This window comes from Vicugna pacos, chromosome 7, assembly GCF_048564905.1.
Source record: "Vicugna pacos chromosome 7, VicPac4, whole genome shotgun sequence".
Taxonomy (NCBI): domain Eukaryota; kingdom Metazoa; phylum Chordata; class Mammalia; order Artiodactyla; family Camelidae; genus Vicugna; species Vicugna pacos.
The window spans coordinates 28,744,015-28,769,135 of record NC_132993.1 but is presented as its reverse complement, the minus strand read 5'-3'; the positions used below and the strand labels follow the sequence as shown (position 1 = coordinate 28,769,135).

General features: G+C 37.4%; 1 protein-coding gene across 2 annotated transcripts in view; it reads right to left on the bottom strand.

Annotated features, from left to right (window-relative positions):
• Positions 1 to 25,121, bottom strand: part of CTTNBP2 (cortactin binding protein 2) — a 142,694-nt gene that overhangs the window by 70,634 nt on the left and 46,939 nt on the right. For both annotated transcript variants that reach the window (XM_072964604.1, XM_072964605.1), the window contains exon 3: positions 10,120 to 10,344. In XM_072964604.1, the coding sequence (XP_072820705.1) occupies positions 10,120 to 10,344 (225 nt within the window). The remainder of the gene's footprint in view (positions 1 to 10,119; positions 10,345 to 25,121) is intronic.

Below are 25,121 nucleotides of genomic sequence, written 5' to 3'. Positions count from 1 at the left end.
TTTTCTCACCACTTCACATATGCTGCCCACGGTATTTCTTCACTATGGTCATCACACTTTATCTCTGAAATGGTAACTTTCATCTTACACTTTAGAATCAAATTAAAGAAAGGCTTCTAATAGGAGATCAACTCAACTAATCCCAGATTATTTATACAGAGAACTATACTATGATAAAAAGCACCCATAATTCTTCTGCATCTTTGTTTTTCCATCACTTATGGCTTATAAATCCTATCTCAGACTAACATGAGTCTTCTTAATCTCACTACAGATAGCAGAGCACAGAGGAAACCACATAATTGGTGCACCTACAAGCACAGGGCTCCAAACTCAACTAAGCTCTGGGCCTCAATCATCAATCACTCTACCTAACTCTGTTTAGCTTCCTCACCCATTTACTACTTCAGGGGATATTTAAACCTCTGCCACTCTCCCTAATACTTCACACAACTGACTCTCAGTCTACCCTAATAGACTCTTTTATCAAGAAAATTCAGACTAACTCACTCCCTCTACATCCTGTCTCCTCCCTTAAGCTTTTTCAGAGCCTCACCAATCCAACTCTCCTCTCCTTCACTCTAAGGGAGAGAGGTATCCAACTGTTGAAGGCCAGACTTTCTTCAGCAATTAACTTCATTAACTCTTGTCACCCCTGAGACTCCATCAGTGATGACACTGCTCTTTATAAATATTAAACATCCTCCTCTCTGTCAGCTCCTTCCAATCAGTATATAGACTTACTCCCATCCTTAAAAAATAATTTTTATATCAAAAAAAACTCCTTGACTATTCTGGTCCAGAGACAACGTTCTTGTGCATGAAAGAGTAAGAAATACAGTACTAATTCTAATCCCAATTTCTTGGCTGTGTGAACTTGGTTAAGTTTTCTCTCTAAAGATCCATTCTGTTTGGTTCCCTCATCTGCACACTAGAGTAGTAACAGTGATTACTGTATAGGATTAAATGAGGCAACACATGTAAAGCATATATACCATTGTCTCTGGTACTAAAAAATGTTAAATTTTCAACTTATAATAACTATTTGCACTATTTTACAGTGTGCTGGTTTTACAGTGTTTTTCCTCTGAAAACACATTTAGAAACAAACACGGCTCTCGAGAACTGACCATACTAAACAGACAGATGATATTTTTATAAGTTACACAGCAATTGTAATTCAACAATACAAAGTACATCAGATAAAGCTGTGCTACCAGTAATGGTGAAACAAATCAGGCTGTCTTCTCCTGCAGATAATAATGATGAACCCTTGAAAAAAAAAGTTTTTAAAAAATATAACTATTTGAAGGCTTTGGAAAGCAATAAAAGTGGTAGAAATAAGAGAGGAGTACACCCTTTCATTAGAAAGAAGCCAACAACACTGGAGGGTATTCGCCCTCGTATTTCAAGTGAGGGCAATTCCCTGTCCTGACAGCACTGGCAGCAGGAGCTCCAGCACAAAGCCCCCCTCATACCAGCTTGAGGAGTCAGAGGATGGAACTGGGGCAGCCACCACTAACCCCACCAGCATCACTGGCTGAGTCCTGAATTACACATTCGTAGGAGAGACTCTACACTGGAGGACAGAGGAGGCAGCTGAATGGCTCCAAGAACTGAGCGAATATTTCAGCTATTGCCAACTGCAAAGAGTTTGGAGTATGAATCTACCCAGGTTAACTGCTTACTAAAACAGAATACATTCGTCAGAAGGTAACAGAATCCACCATCTCTGAACCATATCATCTATTATGTCTGGCATGCAATAAAACGTAATTGCTAAATCCTTATAGCAACATAGGAAAAAGCACAAACTAGGCAATTTTTAGCTTATTTTTAAAATGAGTTTCATAATTTACTTCTGAAGGTGGAAAAAAAGTTGTCTGTAGAACTCAAAGGGTGATTTTTTGCTTGCTAGGCATGCAAAAAATAGTTTTTAAGTGATCCATTGTCAAGAGAAATGTACTCAAATAGAAACTGAGCTTAAGATGATCAATACTGGAATTAGCTGACAGGACCTTAAAGCAGCCATTTTCAAAGAAAATTTGGTCACAATGATTAAACAAAACAGGAACTTTGGCAGAGGAATGGAAACTAGAAATAAATGGAAAATCTAGAATTGAAAAGTATATTATCTAAAGTGAGAAAAAAAAGTTCACTGAATGGGTGTAATAGAAGATTTGAGAGAGGATAAATAAAAAAATGAATTTGAAAATGAAGCAAAAAAAAAAGGATCTGATTTTAGGAACACAGAAAAAGTGATTGAAAAATGAAGAGCACCTCAGTGACCTGCAGGACAATATAAATGGTCTAAACGCCATGTAGCTGGATTTCAGGGTTGTCTCAAATCATTCATCTATGTGTTACTTTAAGATGCTAGAAGTTAAGTGAATGAATTACAAAGAAAAAAAAAAGAAGAAAGAGAGACTGGGGAAGAAAAACCAAAAAATATACATATATTAAATGTTAAAAGAAAAAAATGGCCCCAAAAATCCACAAATTTGGTTAAAAAACAAACCTACCAACTCAGGAAGCTCAGAAATCCCAAAGCAGAATAAATATAAAGAGAATCACACCTAGGTACGTCATAGTAAAAGAGTTGAAAACAAAGGTAAGAAATAATCCTGAAAGCAACCAGAGGAAAAGACACAGACACAGAGAAATTACAACATAAATGATGGCTGAATCATCTCTAAAATATATGAAGCACAAACTGAAAGAAAGGGAGAAACAGATAAATCTATAATAATGATCTACTCTCATTAAAAAAAAAAAACTAGATAAAACATGAGGAAGAATATAGTAGCTCTAAATAACACTGTGAGAATCACCTGGCCTGACACTATAGAACAGAATACCCTAGAACTCCAGAAGAGGCTGTCTTTTCAGAAGCACTTGCTTTGCTGAGCTATTAAAAGTCACTAAAAAATTACAAGACTAAAATCTCACAGAATATGTTCTCTGACCGCAGCAGAATTAAATAATAGATAAATCACAAGATGTTAAGAACACTCTAAAATTTAAAAATAAAATATACTTCTAAGTAGTACAAACATTTAAGAAGAAATCAAGAAGGAAATCAGAATATATTTGGGGCCGATTGAAAATAAAAACACAACATATCAAAACTTGTAGGATGCAGTGAAAAGGGAGTATTTAATGGGAAGACAAGGAAGAGGATAAAGAGAAAGTTGGATCTTTTCTTGCTTACATTAGAAAAGAAGGATTGTCTCAAACCATTCATCTAAACCATTCACCTTAAGAAGCTAGGAAATGTGAAGTAAATGAATTACAAGGAAAGTAGAAGGAAAGAAGTAACAAGGGTACGAAACAAAGGTAATGAAATAGAAGAAATAGAGAAATTAACAGTCAAAAGGTGTTTTTCATCTCTAAAAGATCACTAATATTGTTAAACATTAGAAATACAGATTAAGAAATATAGAAAAACACATTATAAATAACAGGAATAGAAGATGGGATATCACTGCAGAATAAATATTCAAAGGATAATAATGAAAGATTCTGTGCCAATAAATTCAGCAGTTCAAATTCCTCTGTAACACACAACTTTTAGAATTGACAAAAAACGGAATAATAGATTAAAATAGCTTTACATCTTTAAAAGGAACTGAATTCACAAATAACTTTCCCCCAAAGAAAACTCCTAATTCATACGGATTTACTAGTGATTTCTACCAAACATTAAAAAAAGAAAGCCAAATTTATATATATCCTTTCAGAAAATAGAGAAAGAAACGCTTCCAATTCACTTTATGAATCTAGAATTACTTTCATTACTAACAGTCAAGTTAGTTTTTCTGTAAATTTTAAAATACTATCACTCATGAACACAGACACAAAACTCCTTAGCAAAATACAGGTAAACCGAATCTAGCAATATTTTAAAAGCATAATAAAAGGTGACTAATCTGAAGTTTACCTCAGGAATGCAAGATGGGTTAATATTTGAAAATCAATTGGTACAATTCATTACATTAAAAGAATAAAGAAAAAAAACTATGACCACAGCAATAGATGCAGATAAACCATTTTACAAAATTCAAAACCCATTCATGACAAAAATCACTCAACAAAGAATAGAATGAACCTCAATGAGATAAGGAACATCTATAAAAAAAGAAAGCACAGCTAACAACATACTTAATGGTGAAACAGACTGTTTTCTCCCTAAGTAAAAGAAAAGCCTCTGATGACTGCTCTCACTTCTATTCAACGTTGTACTGGAGGTTCTAGTCAGAGCAACGATGGGGAAAAAAAAGGAAATGAGGAAGGAAGGGAGGAGGGAGGCGGGGAGGAAGGCAGGCAGGCAGGTAATTTGGAAAGGAAGAAGTAAAATGCGTTGTATTCACAGGCAACATGTTTGTTTACCTACAAAATCGTATACAATATAATACACAGAACAACTGCTAACACTAATAAGCAAGTTTAGCAAGATCACAGGATACAATGACAGCATACAAAAATCAACTGAATACTTGTATACCTTGCAACAAATGGTTGAAAAAAATTTTAAACAATGTGTTTACAATGGCATCAAAAACAAAAAATACTTAGAAATAAACTCAACAAAAGACACTTGAGACTACTGAACTAAAAACAATAAAACAATGCTAAAAGAGACTATGAAGATCTGGACAAAATGGAGAAAAATACTATGATCATGGGTTGGAAGACTCAATTTTGTTAAGATAAAAATTCTCAACAAATTAGTCCAAAGGGGCAACAAAATTTCAATCCCTGCAATCTTTCCAAGAAACCAACAAACTGACTTAAGTTTTTATAGAAATGCAGATGATCTAGAAGAGCCAAAACAATTTTTACAAAAAACAAGCTGACAGACTTAGAGTTTGTACATGTAAGGATTACTATTTAGCTAGTGTCATCATTTACCTGACATTCTAACATACAGGTAAGACTAATCCATGAGGAGACATCAGAAGTGTTCTGTTCAGTGGTGGCCTGAACTGGGGGAGAGATTTACTGGGAAGGTACTTCAGGAAACTTTCTGTAGTGATGGAAATATTTTCTATCTTACAAGGGGCACAGATGACAGAAGTACGCATTTTTAAAACATCAATTTGTACACTTAAGATGTAAATTTCACTTTCTGTAAATATCTCCTTAAAAGCTGTAAACAACACTGAATTCCAGGTTTGCATGTTTGCTTTTTTACAGTGCTATGGATTTGCAATTCTGACACTGCTTTGCGTTCTAGGCTTGAGTAAATCAGTCACATACTGAAGTTAAATGGGAGCCAGGTTTCTCAGTACTGAAGAAGTTAGTTTTAAATGAAGGACAAGAAGGTATCCTATGGTTTTGGATTAGAATCAAAGGTGTCACTTTAAGTATGAACTCATGGTTTTATTCAGAGAGATATATATAGATATATGTGTGTATATTAAATATAGACATGAATAGATAATTATACACAATTTCCCAGTGCTAGATTTGTTTCTAAACAGCATTTTCCATTAAAAAGGAAACTCGTGTTCCCAAGAGAAACAGCTAATTCCAGGGGTTGGGATGGGGAAAATACATGAGTCTGGAGTATCTTACTGCAAGAAAGTAAAGAAGTGCTCAAAGAATGATGGGAATATATCAAAAGGAGCAGCTTAAAAGGGCCTCACTGGCCAATTCTGGGACAATTCTGAGAAGTGATCGAGGGGCTATGGATCCGACAGATACGGGTAGGAATAGACATCTCCTGGCAACTCAACCACACACTGATTATAAAAGAACCACAGCCTCTGGACATAGGTGACTGAGTTCCACTTGACTTCGTTCAATTATTGTCCAACTTACATCAACTCACAACTACTTTCAAGTCGTGGCTGAGGGAGGGGGAATTCTGCACGAAGCAGTATCATCAAACTCTTTTGCTAAAAGCAGTGGATTGCGTGGAACAGCTGAGGAGAACTAACACAGCTTCACTGGTAGTGAGCAAGTGGGTGGCTACTCCAAGAATAGCACCCAGACGGGGAGCCATGAATGGAGAGGCACCAAACAACTGTTTTTACGGAACGAAAGGGAAAACTATGTAGGTGGGAGCAGAGCAGCAATGTAAAGGCAATTAGTTCTAATTCAAAGTGGAAATGGGAGAGGAAAGCAATTACGGTCATTTGCAAAATAAGAAAGCAGAGTGGATGTCTGTCACAACCACAAAACACTCTTATGACATTTAATTATATTCTTATTGCTCCTTCCTATCTTGTAACACTCACTGCCCCCTTGTACCTTTCACATGGTCACCCCTACCTGCACCTGCCCAATCCTGGCAAACAAATACATAACAATGAGATATATTAAGAGGTGTTTTTTTTCTTTCCCCCTTTAGAGGGGCTGTAGCTACCAGTCAGTAGTTTGGGCTCTGCAGTTCTCATCTGCCCCTTCCTCCCGACTGAGAGTCTTGAGAGAAAGAAGGAAAGACATGTATGAGGCCAACAGTCCTCTCCTCTAAATCCCTCCTCAGAGTGCCAGACCTCAACCTCCAGGTCCCCCGTAACACTTACTCTGCAATGCTCCTGGGGAGTCAAAATGCATTCTGATGAGTCAAAATGCATTCTGATGTGTAATTATAAGTTATACAGCAAAGACTCAGGAATGAACTAAAAACAACCATCCATGTACAAAACATCCTGAATACTCTTCCTAAAATGTTATTTTAGGTGTTTTTCTACTGTGTTATCCTTGAAAGTCTAGAAAGCAATTTAAAATTATATTTGTATGGTATAACCATTATATGAGGTAGAAAACAATGAATGCAAATGGTGAAACAAAGTACAATTATTTATAATAGGAAGTAAAGGGCACATGAAATAAATTAAACAAAATAAATCATTTGATGTTCTTTTCTGGCCCATTTGTCGTGTCTTTGGTCGTCCAGCACCTGAAACTCCTTCTTATGTTAAGAGAACTCCCCACCTATGATTCCTTCCTATAGGAGCTAAACGTGTCCAATGGTTGCTCTCCTGGTCGTCCCTGTAGCCAAGGAAGAGCATGGGTCCAATCCTGGCCAATTAAATGCACCTGCTGCTAGACTTCAACTAGGAAATGAGTGACGTATAGAGGCAGGGCCGGGGGAGGTACCACTCAAGCCCCAGAGCAGTGATGGCAGTGGTGCTGTCCGGTGTCAGTACGCTTCAGTATCTAGCTCTCAGCAGAAGCAGCAGCCACTGCAGACCTGATCTATGGTGAGCATTTTTGTCAATGATGCTGGCTGCCAAGAGCTGGTCTCCTAGCTCTCCCAGCCATGCTCCACCATTCTGTAAGCCAAAGAATAAATGCTGTTTCTGCTCAACTCAATGAATCCTAACTTAACTTGCTTGCAACTAAGAATTCTGCCTGATGCATCTAACATCATGCAACTGACCTCATTATTCTGAGCTGCCACCTAGAAAAAGAGCTCTATATAATACACAGAGCTACTTTTAGTTTTTTTCTCTGGTTAAAAAAAATTGCTCCCTTCTGAATTTCCTAGTTGCTACTTTGGCTTCTTACTTTTAAAGGCTCTGCTCAAATTAAAATTTTTTACCCATTTTAGAGCTAGAAATTATACTAAGTATGAATAAAATGGCTGAACATAAATTAGAATAGAAAATCTATTAACAGATGATGCACAAAATAAATCATTAAAAAACCCAAATAACCACCACCCTAGGTTACTGGCTCGAAAAGGGGGAGCTTATTACCAGAGGCGAAGTTCCCCATGATGATTACTCATTAGCTTATTCAAAGTGGCCTGAGGCTTAGTCCACTTGCCAAATTGACTCTTGCCCAAATTTCCCTGGCACGCAAATTACCAAACAGTTAACCCTCCTATTAGTAGTCTCAGCAGGAACCAACGCATGAATGAACACGAAGCCTCTTCTCCCGCCTTGAGAGGCCAACCAGAGCAGCGTTCAGGCCAAGTGTCTTAGAATTAGCAAAGAGCAATGCGCACTGTCAGATAATAAATACTTGAATTGTAGATAATGGGACCTTTGCTTTTCCTGACTTCTGCTCTGGCAGTGATTTAAAGACCTGGATTCATTTAAATTAATGGATTTCTGTGTCTTAATGCTTTTAGATTTCCAAAGCTGCGACTTATTCTACATACAAGGGAATTAAAGATGTCTGGTTAACGTATTTACTTTCAAGGATAAAAATGACAGGTAATTTTGTTGCCAAAATGACTTTGATGTCTCTCATCTTAACAGCTGCTGTGATACTTTGTTATCTTCATAAAGACACGGGATAAGAGTAGAAACTGTAACTCTTCCCACGGTTACAATCTACCGGAATACAGCATCCTTTAGGGACAAAGGCTAGCACTGCCTATCAGAGAGACCCTTCACTGAGACTGAACAGCCAGTGAATTTGGCCATAAAGGACTCCTGTATTCCTGTTATACGTGGGAGAGAGATCACTGGCTCATTTCATATTAGCCTCTCAGGGCCCATAGGACAGAAACAATTTCCTTTCACTTCCAGCCAGGTTGGAAATGACCCAGTCATTCAGAAACAAACAGGATGTAAGCTGATTAGAAAAAAAAAAATCAACTAGATAATTAAATCTTTGATTCAACTTGAAATGAATTTCTTTTTCTCCTCTTACAAGAGAAATGGCCGATAAAAATGCAAAACTGCAGTAAAATTTAGGAGAGCAAGCACTTTTATATATTGAATGGAAACTACAATAAAAAAATACTTTCTTGATTTTTGGTAACGCAGCATAAAACCCAGCAGACATACTTTATTATGAAATAGCTCATTTGACACGTTAAGCACATAATTGAAATGTGTCTTGTCCAAGAAACACAAATGAGCTTTAGTGACATCAGCTGAAATACACTGGCTCTTGCTTATGTGGTTCGTGGGAATGTTTGAAAGGCTCCGGAGACCTCAGTGGTTGTCTGCAGGGCTTTGTCAAGGGTTTGCAGAGTCCAGAGTAAAACTGTTTGATTCAGTCTCACGTGCATGGAAGGCCTTTTGTTCTCTACTCTTTTACCCAGTGTTTTTAGTTTTCTACTATGTGATATACCGAGCAAAAGGTTTGATTTTATTCAACATGTATACCAGAACACTAGCATATATATGTTAATGCAAAGATATAATTACAGGGAGAAAGCCACACATTTCATGACAGTATCAATAAATGTTTACATAGTATACTGCATTCAGGTGAACTGCTAACCAGGTGTTAAATGTGTGCTATATAACAATGTCTCTGAGAAGAACAAATAGAAGAAACATTTTAATTTATGCTTTAATAATGGTTGGAAGAATGAATTACTTTTAATTCTCATCATATCAGACATCATTACCTTCTCTGACTTCCTCTCTCTTTTCTAATAAAGGGAATCAGTAGTCTCCACCATGTACCGAAAGGACAAAATTTAAACTTCTATTTCCTTATGGCTGACCGCAGCAAGCTTTTATCATTTAGGACTTTTTGAAGCATCTGCTCATGTGCAGTAAATGAGTGTGTTGGTGGGGGAGGTGAGAAGGGGGCAGGAGGTTGGTTTAAATGAAACACATGTGAGCAGGAGTCTGGCGGTCTGCAGCAGAGACAGCCATCAGCCCCAGAGGCGAGTTTGAGACCAACCAGGACTCCAAGATGACATGCTGTGAGATTGCATATACCATGCAAACTTTCATTCTATTCTCCTCATCCTATTTTCATTTTCCAAAAAAAAAAAAAAATTAAAAATATAATTTCTGATTGCAAAGAAATGTTGGAGACAGAAGCTGGGTAAGTTGAGGATGCCACCAGATGATCAGTCCTGGTCACATTACTCAATCACCCATCTAGCAGTGAAGCAGGTCTAATGGCACTAGGAAAGGGAAGCCCCCCACCCTGATAAAAATCTGTATTTAATGGAGGTATCATAGTAACCATTATGGGAAACATAATTCGTCATACTTCTTTTATGATTCCGTGTTATTTTTGAGTTACGTTTGAGAAGGGTCACCAGAATGTGTCAGTATTTTGCATTTCTAAGTCCTTATCCTGACTCTCCTTGAAAATAAAATATTTAAGAACAAAACAACAACCATGGAGATTATCTTTTCATTCTACACTGTGATGTGGGAAAAAAGGGCTGTTTCAAAGTCTCAATACCTTCTTTTGTCTGCTCTCAGCGGCAGCCAGCTGTGTGGACATCCTTTCTTGCATTTTTCTGCAGTGGGCCATGACTGCTTCGAGGATGGACAGGGGGTTGGTACAGACTGGCTTCTTCTCTTTGTCACCGGCACCTGCTTCATAGTCTCTCTGCAGTGCCAGGAATGGGTCATTTAAATTAAATCTCCCATAACGTTCCTGGATAAATACCTCCTTCCTGCGAGCCTAGAACAAAATCAGAGGAATGTGCTGAAGACAGAAATGAAAATATACAGTAAGATATTTATACAAAGGCTTTGTGATTACCGTTCCAAATGGCATTCACAACTGTTGTGAGTAATGGCTTACATGTGACATCAGGTGGTGAGTGAGAGGCAAGGGGAATGTGACCCCAAACCCTGACTAGCCTGCCATGCCATTCAGTCTCCTTCCAAATTTTCTTCCTTTAAGAATATTGTCTTTTAATTACAAATGATGCAAAGAGTTTTCTCCACTATGATGCGTGCTGCTTCAAGGATCTGAATTTCTCATTTAAGGTAAAATAAAAAATATCAACAATTAAAATAATTTTCAGCAAAAATTCAAAAATAAAATTACATGTTGACAGAATTACATGTTTCACATAATCCTCATCAAGGTGAGTCACAAAATATAAGTCTCCCACAAGTTTTGTACAGCCAGAAAGAATGTATGAAAATATTTTCTGAAGAAGAAAATATTTCCTGTAATTTTTTATGCCAAAAATCACAGCATTCACATTTCGTGAAGTCTGACCAACCAGAAAAAAAACCTCCAGGAAATTAGGATGATGCAAATGTCTTCTCATCATTGAAGGGCATTAAAATATAGTTCACAGAATCCCAGGAAAGAATGTAACCTCATTTTACTTTAAATGTCAGTCCATCAGCGTCAAAGTTAATTTCACATCCACTTGGCACTAAATGCAATTTTCTATAATTAGCCTACAATGGCCTTTGCATAAAATGGAAAATAGCAGTAGAAATATATTGAAAACGAGCAACATTTTCCTAACTCAGGTCATTTGGAATAGCTACTAGAAAAAAATCATGCTATATCACTGCCAGTGGAAAAACTAAATTACTTCACAATAAATCAAGCTTAATTGTCCAAAATGTTAAACATCTTTTCTAAAGAAATACTACATACATTTCCTTAATTGAAAAGCAACTTCATCAACCAACTCAACTTTTCCATTTTTAGCCCACTATCAGCAAGCCAACAAGCAAACACAAGGGCGAAAGACGAGTGGAAAAATCTAACATTTCTTTTCCTATTACCAAATTAGATTAGGAAATACAATTTTGGAAAAGTCCAATTTCACTATTAAATTTAAACTAGCTTTCAGAGGATTATTTTAAACTTAAAACTCAGTAATTTATGAGTCAAAAAGCATTTGGTATTTCTAGATTCTTCAAAAATTCAATTATGCAATCAATGCACTTAAGTATCACTTCAGAGATGCAATTTCAAAAACAATTTCATTTTGTCCTTCACATTTCTCTTAGTTTTTATTCCATGTTGTAGTCATCCCCAACCCCCAGATGAAAACTTGGGGTAGCCCCATGGTTCTTCTAATTACTTTCATCTAATACAACTTGTATCTTCACTTTAAAATATAACAGTCTCAGTTTGGTTATTAAGATATCCAACCTCAGAGGTATGATTGCTTCCCTTCCCCAGCTAGGATCTGCACCACCTGGGAAATGTTTATGAAAACCTCTCTTCTTTCATCCAGTCTTCTCCCACTCCTTCTCCCCCTCCGCCCTCTCCGGGTAGGAAGGAACTGGAGGCAGATGAAGATGGAGGTAAGGGGAATGGTAGCATTGTACCTGACTGGTTCAGCTGGCAGACTAGTCTTACCACCTGGGTGTGGCAAATACTTAAAGCCTACTCTTTTCCCATGAAGTACCTGGTGACTTTAGAGAGCCATCCCCCTTTCCCACCACTGGGGACCCTTCATCTGTAGTTTCCCCAACTTAAGGCATACATGTAGGACAGACTACACCATCTGCAAGGCCCATTGCAAAATGAAAACACATGCTCTTTGTTCAAAAATTACTAAGAATTTCAAGATGGCAACAGCACACCATTTACCCAAGGGTGGGGCCCTTCTAAGCACACGGCCCCCTGTGACTGCACAGCCTGCATCCCTGTGAAGCCAGCTCTGCATACACATCTCAGTGAAGCATCTAGTCTTTTGTCGGCAGAGGTCTTTCTCATGCTCTCAAGACTTCTCTGCTGAACAGGACCTGAATCAATTTCATTCCCACTCTGATGCCCATGGCCCAGTCTCGTCTATGGGAAATACTGGTGATTCTTCATCTAAGTAAAATCTGGGAATGCAAGATGACCACTGCAACCACCTTTCAGTCATTTCTGCAGATCATCTGCTTTTTCAGCCCCACTTCCACTCAGAGCACCAAGACCTGCATGAGAAGCCTATTAAGTCATTAAATAGCCTCCTTAAAGTCCTTTCCTCTTATGATGAAGGGAAAAGCAACTGGATGGGGCAGGATGCAGTACTCTCTCCAGAGAAATGCTCTTTGATAAAAGATTTTTATATACTCTCAATGTGCGTAAGGAGTTTAAAAGGTAAAGGTGGATTTCAAAATTTCTGAAAATTGTGCATCTTGGACCTCATTTTAGTATCCAAAATTTATCACTATGGGTACCTTCCTGAAACTTAACATTTTAACAATTAATTGTAATTGCCTGATGTCTCCTTACACATCCAACATATTTTATGATGTCCAATACTTGTAACACTAACTCAAACCATTTCTTAACCACACAGATTATTCTTAAATCAGAGTGAACTTTTGATAAATGAGTTAAAATTAATTTTTATATAAGCAGTAAATACACATATCATGGGCCTATTTCTAGTTTAAACAAATTCTATGGTCTGAAAAATTTTAATGCATTTTTTTTAACTGTTGTGAAAGTTTTGCATGTTTATCGTGTTTGGTGTTGTTTCAAAATTACTAGCTTCAACCGAGAGTCACTGTGACATTGTTAAATGTCATTGTGGGCATTATTTTTTCTGCTGAAAACGTTGTTTAATGATATGTGTACAAGACGGTAACCACAAACCTGCCAACTGATTTGGCCAAACTGGACTAACACTTCGCCTTTATGATGAAGTGCAAGACACATACGCTAGATTTTTAAGGGTGGAAGCAGTGCTAACAAGCTAGGCACCTTTGTCCCTGGTATCTTCCATTTTCAAATCAAGATCAATGAAGCAGCCTCATGCGTGTCTAAGACACCTTGCATGTACCCAACAGATACGATTTCATCTTTTTTAAGTTCTTAAAAGCCTGGAAACCTCAGGTAAAATGAATGTCAAAGATTGCACGCGGTCCATTAACATTAAACTGATCCGATCCTGTGTTTATTGTTTTCAGAAATAGCAGGTAATAATTTTATTTGATAACCATATAGAAATTTGTTTATACTTGTTACATATATTCAACGTGTATTTTTTTATAACTCTGTCTTAAAAGTTCAAAGCTGGGGTTCTCATTTTTCAACAACTATTAATGCTTATTTCTTTTAATATTCTTGTAAGAAGTATACATTTCTTAGCACAACTTTCTTTGTAACATAGTACTTAATTTTGGATTTACCGCATTACTTTTATTAAGGACAGATCAACAATACATGCAAGTATTAATATTTAAGGAGACCATGTAACAACAAAGGTCCTGAATCGTTTATCATACTGGGTTTGAAGAGGTCTTTCCCTAAAAAAGGGAAGAGCGGAATGTGCAGGTAATTTCTTGGTTTATGCATCAGAATTATTTGAGAATGATATGCCTTTCAGAGAAAGAGTCACTATGAAGACACAGGCTAACTATAATTATGAAAACAGACACTTAAAAATACTCTTAAACCTAGTTACACTGATAAAATTCCATCAGAATCTGAAACTTTACAGAATCCTGAAAAAGTCACAAGTGAGAAATAAAAACATGGCCATTACTAATAGAGGACTGGACAGATACTGAGTTCCTACTTTTGGCTTTTATTGTTCTATAAGACCAACTGAACTAGGCTGGACCTGAGTAATAATAATAAAACAGAAAGTATCTTAGCTATTCAAATTTTTCTTAGATATCCTTTGAAATCTAAGAGGATTTCAAAATCCTCTTAGGAAAAAAAACTCTAAAACTTACATTGTGGGTCACAATTAAAACATATCATCAATTGATTTTAAAACATACTGAGAAACTCATGGTTAAAATTATTTTGTCTTATGAAAAACTGAAATGATTCTGTAAGACTAAAACATACTAATAACTGAGCTTATTTTTTATTGCTAGGTGTTTCATATTCATTTCCTCCTAAAATAAGTCCAGGGGATAGCCATTTTTTAAATTCGCATTTTTCTGATAAGCAGACTGAGGCTTAGACAGATTAATTTACTCTCCCGGGGTCACTTCAACAGGAGCTGGTATTCGACCCAGGCAGTCTTACTCCAAAGCCTACACTTTGAGGCATTTTGTAATTACGACTAGAGTACTTTGGAACACCAGGAAAGGCTTCAAAAATAAGTAGTGTTTACATACCATTCAAGCCAATATACAAAGAAATACAGTTTAAAATAAAGACAAAAATGTGACAGTATTCTGAGGAGTTAACAGTTTTCTATACGGGCTATATGTACTTTTACTGTTACTAACCATATATTAACATAATTTAATCAAATCGAAGCATTTCCCCCCCCAAATTCTTCAGAGAATAACACTGAAGTGCAAAACACAGTTCAATAAGAAAAATGGCTTCTAAATATGCTTTTCCCAAAAGTATATCATCGAAATCACTGTCTACCTAAAAATTAAAAGGAAACCAAAGCCCAGAAGCACTACCATTAATACAGTGCTAACTGCAAGAAGACGACAGAGGAATTCGGTCCTCCACTCTGGCCCACTCAGCACAGCGGCCACCACTGTGCGTGCCAATGGTACAAAACCACAAGGGATGGTTAAACAGATGAGCCCAATTTGACAAGACGGACTTTTGCAGGAAAAACCATGAGTCGGTTCTTGAGTACAAACACAGAGGCGAGTATGAAAAATGCTTAGGGGCTGCAATCAATACTACATTCAAGGAGTAAACCATGAAATGAAATCTGTCCCTCCCCACACCTCAAACCAGCAACTCAACATCAGGTTTCATAAATTAATAGAAAAGAATGATCAGATCTAGACAATCCCTGGACTACTGGGCTCTCTTCTGGGTAAAATATTTAAAGCATGATCAATAGAAAAAGGACCTGAAGACAGAACTGAACAGAAAGAGCAGAAGAAAATAGGAACACTTAAAAGACTCACAGCAGCACGACTGCACTCTTGCAATACCTGATGTCATTTTATGTTTAAAGAGGTTATCTATTTACATGAATCCCAAGGAATAAAATTATGGCCTTTATAATAAGGAATTAAGGGTCAAAACTGTTCCAAAGATACAACAGGCTGGACTGGAGTGAAATACGTTCTCTGGCTGTGTTTCAAACATCAGCTGAAATAGTAGAAATGGGGTGCAGAGGTTTCAAAAACAGAGAAGGCTGTTGGCTTCTCAACCACTACATTCCTCTCAACCCTGAAATACTATTATTCAAAATCAAGAGGGATGGAAAATCCATAGAGATTCTTTTTCCCCCAACAGTCAAGATAAAAATTTGTCTAACTCTAAATCTCGGTCTCAGTGGTAAGGAGTTCAAGTAGACCAAGATCTACAAAACAAAACAAACAAACATAAAAACCAAAAAAAACTAAAATTAAGAGCTCTTCTAAGAAGAAAGGAGGAAAATATCCTACTCGCAAATAAAAGGGAATGGAAAAGCAGACGTAAGTGGTGGACCTCAGAGCTCATTCTCACTCTAAGACAGGCAGAATACTGTAGGAGTGAGTTTACACATTCATACACCACACACACACTGTGGCTGAGTGGACCACAGAGGGTGGGAACAGCTACGTAAAAGTTTACACCGTCTTTTGGAGAAGGACCATTACTGCCCTACAATGATCACAAAGGCTTAGAAATTCACTAACCAGGAACAAAATGTAACTTCCTGGAATATGAATGAAATGCCACAATGTCTGAATGGTTCAGCTGTGGGGACACACTTCGGACATTGCTTATATGTGACAAGATGTACATGGAACACAGAAATGAAGGCGTGTCATGGCATCATGATCTGCCCTGCAGGGCAGGAGAAGTGGGTCAAAGAGGAGAAAAGTTTCCCTGCTCTCTCCTCCCACCTTCATCCCCCAACCTTGCTGCCACAACGTCCTACCTGCTCACGGACACAGTAATCTGGATGTGCAGAAACTGTCATGCCAAGAAAATGCATGATGAATTACCGTGACTCATACATCAAGAGTGACTTAGATTTGTTTAGTTACTGAGGCTAAAATCCAAAAGTCACACTTCAATGAACCACCAATTTTCTCATCGAAATGCAGACCATTCTAGCAGAATCTGTGAAAAATGGCTTGATTTCACAGAAGCCAGGGCCAGAAGTAATCTCCCAACCCTTTACTTTGACCTGTCTGCCACTTACCATCTTGCACACCCCATCAGTGCTTGTCTCAGCCAGATATGTGGCCCACACTCATCTGTAAAAAATAAGATTACCTTTATTCCCTAACTAGATTGAGAATGGCACATGGTGCCACGCTGTTCTGCTCTCTTGCAGAGTAGACATTATTAAACTACCAGCACACTTTAAGCTGAATCCAGGGGCGGCCTCACAATTTGTCTTAATACATCTCTCCAGGCAGTCACTACCCAACAATCTGAACTGGATCACATATGAACCTACCTACCAACTCTGCCCCGGGCAGTTAACTGCTACAATTAGCTATATCCTTACCTCAACTAGACAAGTAAAACCACGCCTTTTACATCTCTATAACTTAACAGAATACCCCACACACATCAACTTATTTAGGCCTGGTAGAAGTAATGGTTTCTATTACTGGGATCAGTCATTCCCTATGATTCTTAATAATAAGTGAACTTTTAATATCAAAACAGAGTAGTTTTAAATTTCATGAAAGAGGCATCATTACTCAACAGCAATAAAAAACTAAATGTATTTATCCAAATCAACAAGCACATCTATCTTATGTTTTTATTTAAAATAATATATGTTCCCTGAACTTGGGAAAATACTGATATAAGAAAAAAGAAAAAAACCATAATTCAATCATCAGAAAGTAGTCATGACTACATTTGCTTTGTATTCTACAAATTATTTTTCCCAAGCATGTATTAAATATAGTTATCAAGGGCTTAAGGGAATATGATTTAAGTAGCCTTTCCCATTTAATTCACTAAGTATTTCCCATTTCAATCATCTATACCAATATTTTTAACAGTATTCTATAAATGAATCCTAATATATTAAAAAATTTCACTTTCATCACTTAGTTTGCTTTCAATTGCTCTGATATACCTAGAGGTAAACCTGTGGGAACATTTATGAAACTCACAGGGGTGGTATTACAGGATTAAAAATAAAAATATTTTGAAGACTTTTGAAATACACTACCAAATTCCTCTTCAGAGAGAGCTTGCCTATTTCATTTCCACCAGTAGTAGCTTCTTTACATCTATAATTATGAGGGAGATTGGTCTCTATTTTCTTATTTGTTTACTATCTTTTGTCAGTTTGGAGGTTAGAATACTGCTCACCTCAGCGGGGCCATGAGCCCTCTCTTTTATTTTCTGGAAGGTTTCCTGTACATTAGTATTATTTATTTTTTGAATGTCTGATAGAATTTTCCAGTGAAACCATCTGGGCCTCGAATTTCCTTTGGGGGGACGGTTTTGATGATAAAAAATGTTAAAAAATTAAAATTAATTGAGTTATAGTCATTTTACAATGCTGTGTCAAATTCCAGTGTAGAGCACGATTTTTCAGTTATACATGAACTTACACATATTGCCACTTTTTTTTTTCGCTGTGAGCTACCACAAGATCTTGTATATATTTTCCTGTGTTATACAGTATAATCTTGTTTAATCTATTCTACATTTTGAAATCCCAGTCTGTCCTTTCCCACCCCCGCCCCCACTCCCTTGGTAACCACAAGTTTGTATTCTATGTCTATGAGTCTATTTCTGTTCTGTATTTATGTGTTTTGTTTTTGGTTTTTTTTTTTAGATTCCACATATGAGCGATCTCATATGGTATTTTTCTTTCTCTTTCTGGCTTACTTCACTTAGAATGACATTCTCCAGGAGCATCCATGTTGCTGCAAATGGCGTTATGTTGTCAGTTTTTATGGCTGAATAGTATTCCATTGTATAAAGATACCACATCTTTTTTATCCAGTCATCTGTTGATGGACATTTAGGCTGTTTCCATGTCTTGGCTATTGTAAATTGTGTTGCTATGAATACTGGGGCACAGGTGTCATCCTGAAGTAGGATTCCTTCTGGATACAAGCCCAGGAGCAGGATTCCTGGGTCATACGGCAAGTCTGTTTCTAGTCTTTTAAGGAATCTCCATACTGTTTTCCACAGTGGCTGCACCAAACTGCATTCCCACCAGCAGTGCAGGAGCCTTTTTCTCGACAGCCTGATAATGAATTTTTAAAATAGATAAAGAGCCATTCGGTTTTTTTATTTCTTCTTGTGTCAATTTTGTAAGTTATCTTTTTCAGGAAATGTGCCCGCTTCATCTAGAGGTTGTTGAAGTTGTTCATAGAGTTCACGTAGTATCACTTTAGTATTTGTAGGATCTGTAGTAACAATCTCTTTTTTCATTCCTAATGGTGGTGATTTGTGTTCTTTTGTTCTTGCTCACTTTATCCAAGAATATGTCAATTTTGGTTTGTTTTTTTTTTTTTTTCAGTGAGCCAGCTTTTTGCTTCATTAATTTTCTCCATTGTCTATTTCACATTTTGTTGATTACTGCTCTTTAACAAAAAAAATTTTTTTCCTTCTACTTAGTGTTTACTTTGCTCTCCTCTTTGTAGTTCCTTCAAGTGGAATCTTAGGTCATTGATTTTTAGATTGGTTCCCTTTTTAATACAAGCATTTAAGGCTCTTGATTTCCCTTTAAACAACATCTTAGCTGTATCTCAAATACTGTGATATCATTTTGCTGTCATTCAATTCAAATATTTTCTAAATTTGTTATTTTGTCTTTGACACAGTTTTTTCTTTTAATTTCCAGATACTTGGAGTTTTCCCAAATAGCTTACTGTTATTGGTTTCTCATTTAATTCTATTGAGGTCACTGATATATTCTACAAATGACAATTAATATAAGTGGTTCAAAGTGTTAAATCATATTTTCTATGTTTTGTTTTCTTGTAGCAACTTCTAATTGCTCTATCAACTACTAAAAGATATTAAAATCTACCATGATTATGGAATTATTCATTTTTCCCTTTAATTCTGTCAATTTCTGCTTCATATATTTTCAGGCTGTTAATCGTTGTGTACACATTTATAATGTCTTTGTGATGACTGTCCTTTTAATATGAATTGCAACGTCTCTATAATTCTGGATCTTTTTTGTATCTTTTATTCTGTTTCATCTATCTTTCTATTCACAATTCACCCTTAGCCTTCTATTCACAATTCACCAGCACAAATGGCTTCATTTGTATTAGTAAATGTTACTCACCAGAAGGACAAGCCTCCTTCACAATAGCAGCTTCTAAGTTTCTTTGCTATGCTACCAGTTTATTCTTCTGATGAAATTAAAATTTATCAACTTATAAAAATTAAGCAATGATAATTTTAATTAAAATTATGTATAAATTAGACACACATTTGAGGAAAGAGAACTTTTTCATAAAATTAACCCCTGCCATTGGAAAATAATCTTAATTTATTAAAAATTGCTTTTTTATCTTGCAGAAGTTTTCTATTTTCAAATCAATCAGCATAAATCTGAGAATAAAGGAAACTTTTTCACAAATCTTTGGAAATATTCCCACTTTCCTAATTATCTGCACACAGTATGTACTTTATCTTGATTGAAATTGCTAAGGCATGAAGCTAGAACACTCCCTTACACCATACACAAAAATAAACTCCAAATGGATCAAAGACTTCAACATAAGACAAGATACAATAAGCCTCCTTGAAGAAAATATAGGCAAAACACTATCTGACATGCATCTCAAAAACGTTCTCCTAGAACAGTCTACTCAAGAAATAGAAATAAAAGCAAGAATAAACAAATGGGACCTAATGAAACTTGCAAGCTTCTGCACAGCAAAGGAAACCAGAAGTAAAACAAAAAAACAACCTACGGAATGGGAGAAAATTTTTGCAAATGAAACTGACAAAGGCTTGATCTCCAGAATATATAAGCAACTCATATGACTTAATAAGAAACAAGCAAACAACCCAATCCAAAAATGGGCAAAAGACCTAAACAAGCAATTCTCCAAGGAAGACATACAAATGATCAATAGGCACATGAAAAAATGCTCAATATTGCTAATTATCAGAGAAATGCAAATCAAAACTACAATGAGGTATCACCTCACACCAGTCAGAATGGCCATCATTTAAAAATCCACAAATGACAAATGCTGGAGAGGCTGTGGAGAAAAGGGAACCCTCCTACACTGCTGGTGGGAGTACAGTTTGGTGCAGCCACTGTGGAAAACAGTATGGAGATTCCTCAAAAGACTAGGAATAGACTTACCATATGACCCAGGAATCCCACTCCTGGGCATATATCCAGAAGGTACCCTACTTCAGGATGACACCTGCACCCCAATGTTCATAGCAGCATTATTTACAATAGCCAAGACATGGAGACAGCCTAAATGTCCATCAACGGATGACTGGATAAAGAAGATGAGGTATATTTATACAATGGAATACTACTCAGCCATAAAAACCGACAACATAACACCATTTGCAGCAACATGGATGCTCCTGGAGAATGTCATTCTAAGTGAAGTAAGCTAGAAAGAAAGAAAAATACCATATGAGATCGCTCATATGTGGAATCTAAAAACAAAAACAAAGCATAAATACAAAACAGAAATAGACTCACCGACTTGTGGTTGCCAAAGGGGCAGAGGGTGGGAACAGGTAGACGGGATTTCAAAATTGTAGAATAGATAAACAAGATTATACTGTATAGCACAGGGAAAAACACACAAGATCTTATGGTAGCTCAGAGAAAAAAATGTGACAATGAATATATATATATATGTCCATGTATAACTGAAAAATTGTCCTCTACACTGGAATTTGACACATTGTAAAATGATTATAAATCAATAAAAAATTAAAAAAAAAAGAAATTGCTAAGGCAGTAGTTCTCATCAGTACTCATCATAATCACCTACAGAACTCTGCAAACACTCAGCTTTGGCCCAACACAGTCAGTGGGTCTATCAAGTTTCTCTTATGTATTCTGATGTCCCAGCCAAGGATATGAATAACCAATTTCCTGCTCCTTACTTATACTTTTCTATCATTATTTTCACACTTACTATCTTTATGCTTCCTATCAACTAGGTAAATCTTTAGGTCACTTATTTTTCAAGCAGCTTTGGGATGGGAATATTTTATATCTTTGCTAATCTGAAGATGCTTTCTATTTCCTTTGTACATGTACCTTGTCTGGGTGAAAACATTCTCAGAAGATATCCTGAGACTCCTGTATTCAATAGCGCACAGGGGCAAGTACAAGGCCAGGTGGCGTTCTCTCCCTTTCAGGGAAGCCGCCTGCTTTTCTGCCTGATTAAATCAATTCTTTTCCTAACCTTAAATGACATTTAAGATTATTCCTGGTGTAGGGCCTGGTATTTTCTTGACATGTAGTCTTCTCATCTAAAGGCTCTGCTACATCTTGGTCGCAGTATTCGTTTTATTTGCTCTGGTATCTTTGAGGACCATCCACTTTTCTCCTGGTGGCTCTCCATTCTCCGTCTCCCACATGTTTGTATCTTTGTTTCTATTTTCTTACTTTAATCCCTTCCTCTGGGTTCTGGGAAATCTTATATTTGTCATGGATTCAGTCTTTTTTTTTTATAGTGTTGGGTTTTTTTCACTCTTACTTCTTATACTTTAATTCTCCTTGTTCATTTTAAATTCTTATCATGACCATAGGAGGTAGGTACTGTTATCCTCACTTTAAAGACAGGAACACGGAGGCACTGAGCGGGCAGGAGGCTTGTGCAAGGTCATAGGGCTAGAAGTGGTGGAGCCAGGGCTCACTCCAGCGTTGTGCCTCCAAGTCCCACACCCCATTCCTTGCCTTCTTCCCCCAGCTTTGCAGCCAGCCTTCCCTCCATCACAGTCTGACTTACCCACCATTCAGTCTCACTTCAAAGCCTGTTTTCTTAAATTTTAAGACACAAAGCAGATGCTATCTAAAAACTATTTTCTAAAATTTACTTGTTTCTCATAATTTTTGTCAGATAGAGGCTGTTCCTTTGCATTTAAAGTGTTAAGTTATTATCTTATTTGTTCTATGCGGCAAAATCTTTCATAGGCCTTACGGATTTCCTTCTTTCTTCTTCTTTTTTTTTTTTTTTGTTTACTCAATCTTTGGGACAGTAGGAGTCAACCCAGATCTAGTGTTTACCCATAAGCAGGCAGGTAGAATCTCCCTCAGTATCTTTACTCTCCATCTGGTTGCCATTAAAATGCTTCTCTAATACTGGGAGTCAGTGAGCAGACTGGTACAAATTTATAATGCAGTGTTCCTTTCAGCTGAGAGGAGTGGCAGGAATCCATAGCCGCAGCCCCTGAGAGAAAACTGGGCTCCTGCTCAGTGCTCCCCACCCTGCGTATTAAGGACAAGGAGTCTCTTCGGCTGAGCTCGCCCACGAGGTGCTCCTGAGGGCATGTGTGTGTGACCCCCATCCTTGCAGAGTACCAGGGAGTGGCCCCGATGCCCACATAGATCTATGGTTGTTGCAGCAATGCTGTTTTCTGATGCTTCTCCTTGGCAGTCATAGAAGGGATTTCAAACACCTCTCTACCTGTCCCTCAGGCTGCCCTCGCCTCTCCAAATCCAGGGAGGTAGGAGTTGCTGGGTCTTCCCAAATTACAGGTCCATCTCCTGAGAGAGCACCACAGGGGCCCAGGAAGTGAGTCAGTTCTCATTCATCCCTCAGTCCGGTCATGTAAGCATTCTATCCAGCAGATATTCCTTTATTTTCCAGTACATGGGAATTACAACCGTGGAGAGAGTAGGCTCAGAAATCAAACAAAATAGATTTGAACAGTGACTCTGCCGCTGCCAAGAATGTACCTTGGGCTGGTAACTTTACTCCCCTGGGTCTTTTTCAGTTACACGAAGGTCACAGACTATCTAAACAGGGACTCGCTGCTGTTGTGTTGAAGGATTAATGAAACGATGCATGTAAGGCACTTAACTGGGTGCCTGGAACCATGGAATAAATGATAGCTATCACTTTACTCACGACAACACTCTTTCTAGATTGTAAGGTTTTGTCTATTTTCCCATCCTTTAGGCTATCTCATTAAAGAAAGGAGAAGTTGGGAGTCAGAGGCCAGTACCAAAGCCACCATGTTACCTAGAGCTCCCCGGAGAAGTCAGGCATCTAGTATGCTGGGTGATCGTGTGCCTGTGTGCGTCCTCACACCGAGAACTGTTCCTCGTCAATTGCATCACACGCCCTGAGGGAAGAGCCCTGTGCCCCTAACAGTCTGCTCTTCCCAAGACCCCGCAGTGCAGTGGAAGTCCAAGGACCGAGGCGCACCTGTGCAGTGCTACACGTCAAGTAGAACAGAATCAATGTGCCCATGGATGGAAATGAATCCATCATCCTCCAACACTTCCAGAGACACGTGAGAACGACACTCATGGACAGAGAAAATATAGACAATACATTCCTCTGAGAGCTTTTGTAAAAGATTACAGAGCAAAAAACAAAGACTTAGATTAAAATGTAATAGAATCCTATTTCAGTGCCACTCTTTAATACATGAAATCAGTTCTACTGTAAGTCACATGGTGCTTTCTGAAGCACTGCATTTAGAGAAAGGAGATGATGCTATGCCATTAACTTTATAAGCTTTGCCCTTATTAATGGATCAGGTTTCAGGGTAAACTTAGATGTTGATACGTAAATATTCTATTTGTAGCCCTAACATAGCAAATGTACACAACCTATTCATTTGCTGAAGCTCTAAATCACATTCTTTAAGTTTTTAAAAACTTCTAGTTACTGAATAATTGGTAGAATTTCCCAAGAAAATGTATCACCTCATCAAAAAACCTATCCAAGTTTGTGACATGATAGTGAACTAGCAAAATAACAGCTCCTGAGGAAGAGACGACTTACAACATCTGTAAGAAAATATGCTTCCCATGATTAAAGGAAAGTAAAAACTTCACTTGACCATTGATTTTAAAATCAGTATTTGAAAAATATGGCTTCTGTAGAGTGGTCGGATATTACTCAGAGAAGCAATTACCACTTCTGGGGACTGAACATTCCTGTACCAAGCACCCTGGCAGGGATTGGGCCAACATCCCATCCATGTTTGCCAGACTAGATTCCAGTTCTGAAAACTCTCAAACAGGTTTTTCCCTCACTTGCATGTTACTCACATCGTCATGACTGCACAGAAACATTTTCTGATTTGGTTCTAATCATTTAGAAAGTCTGACTTGTAACAAGAAAAACAAAACCTGCAGTAAATGCCTTGCCTAAAATGAGCGTACAAGCAGTTATCCAAACCAACCAGCCAACCTCAAGAAAAAGCAAGGTAGCCTCCTTAAAAGACATCAACATCTCAGCAACAATGTAGTTCACCAACATGGTAATTGCGGAAATGCCTACTTATTTGTGACTCTCATGAAGAAATGTGGCAACAGTAGTGGGTGTGGGAACAGTGTTAATATAAGCATCACCAAGCAAAAAAAAAAATTAAGTGAAAAACAAAGAAATAAAAGACAGTGTTGTCTCCTGGGGACACTATAACAGATAATTTCTGTGGGCAGAGGCTGT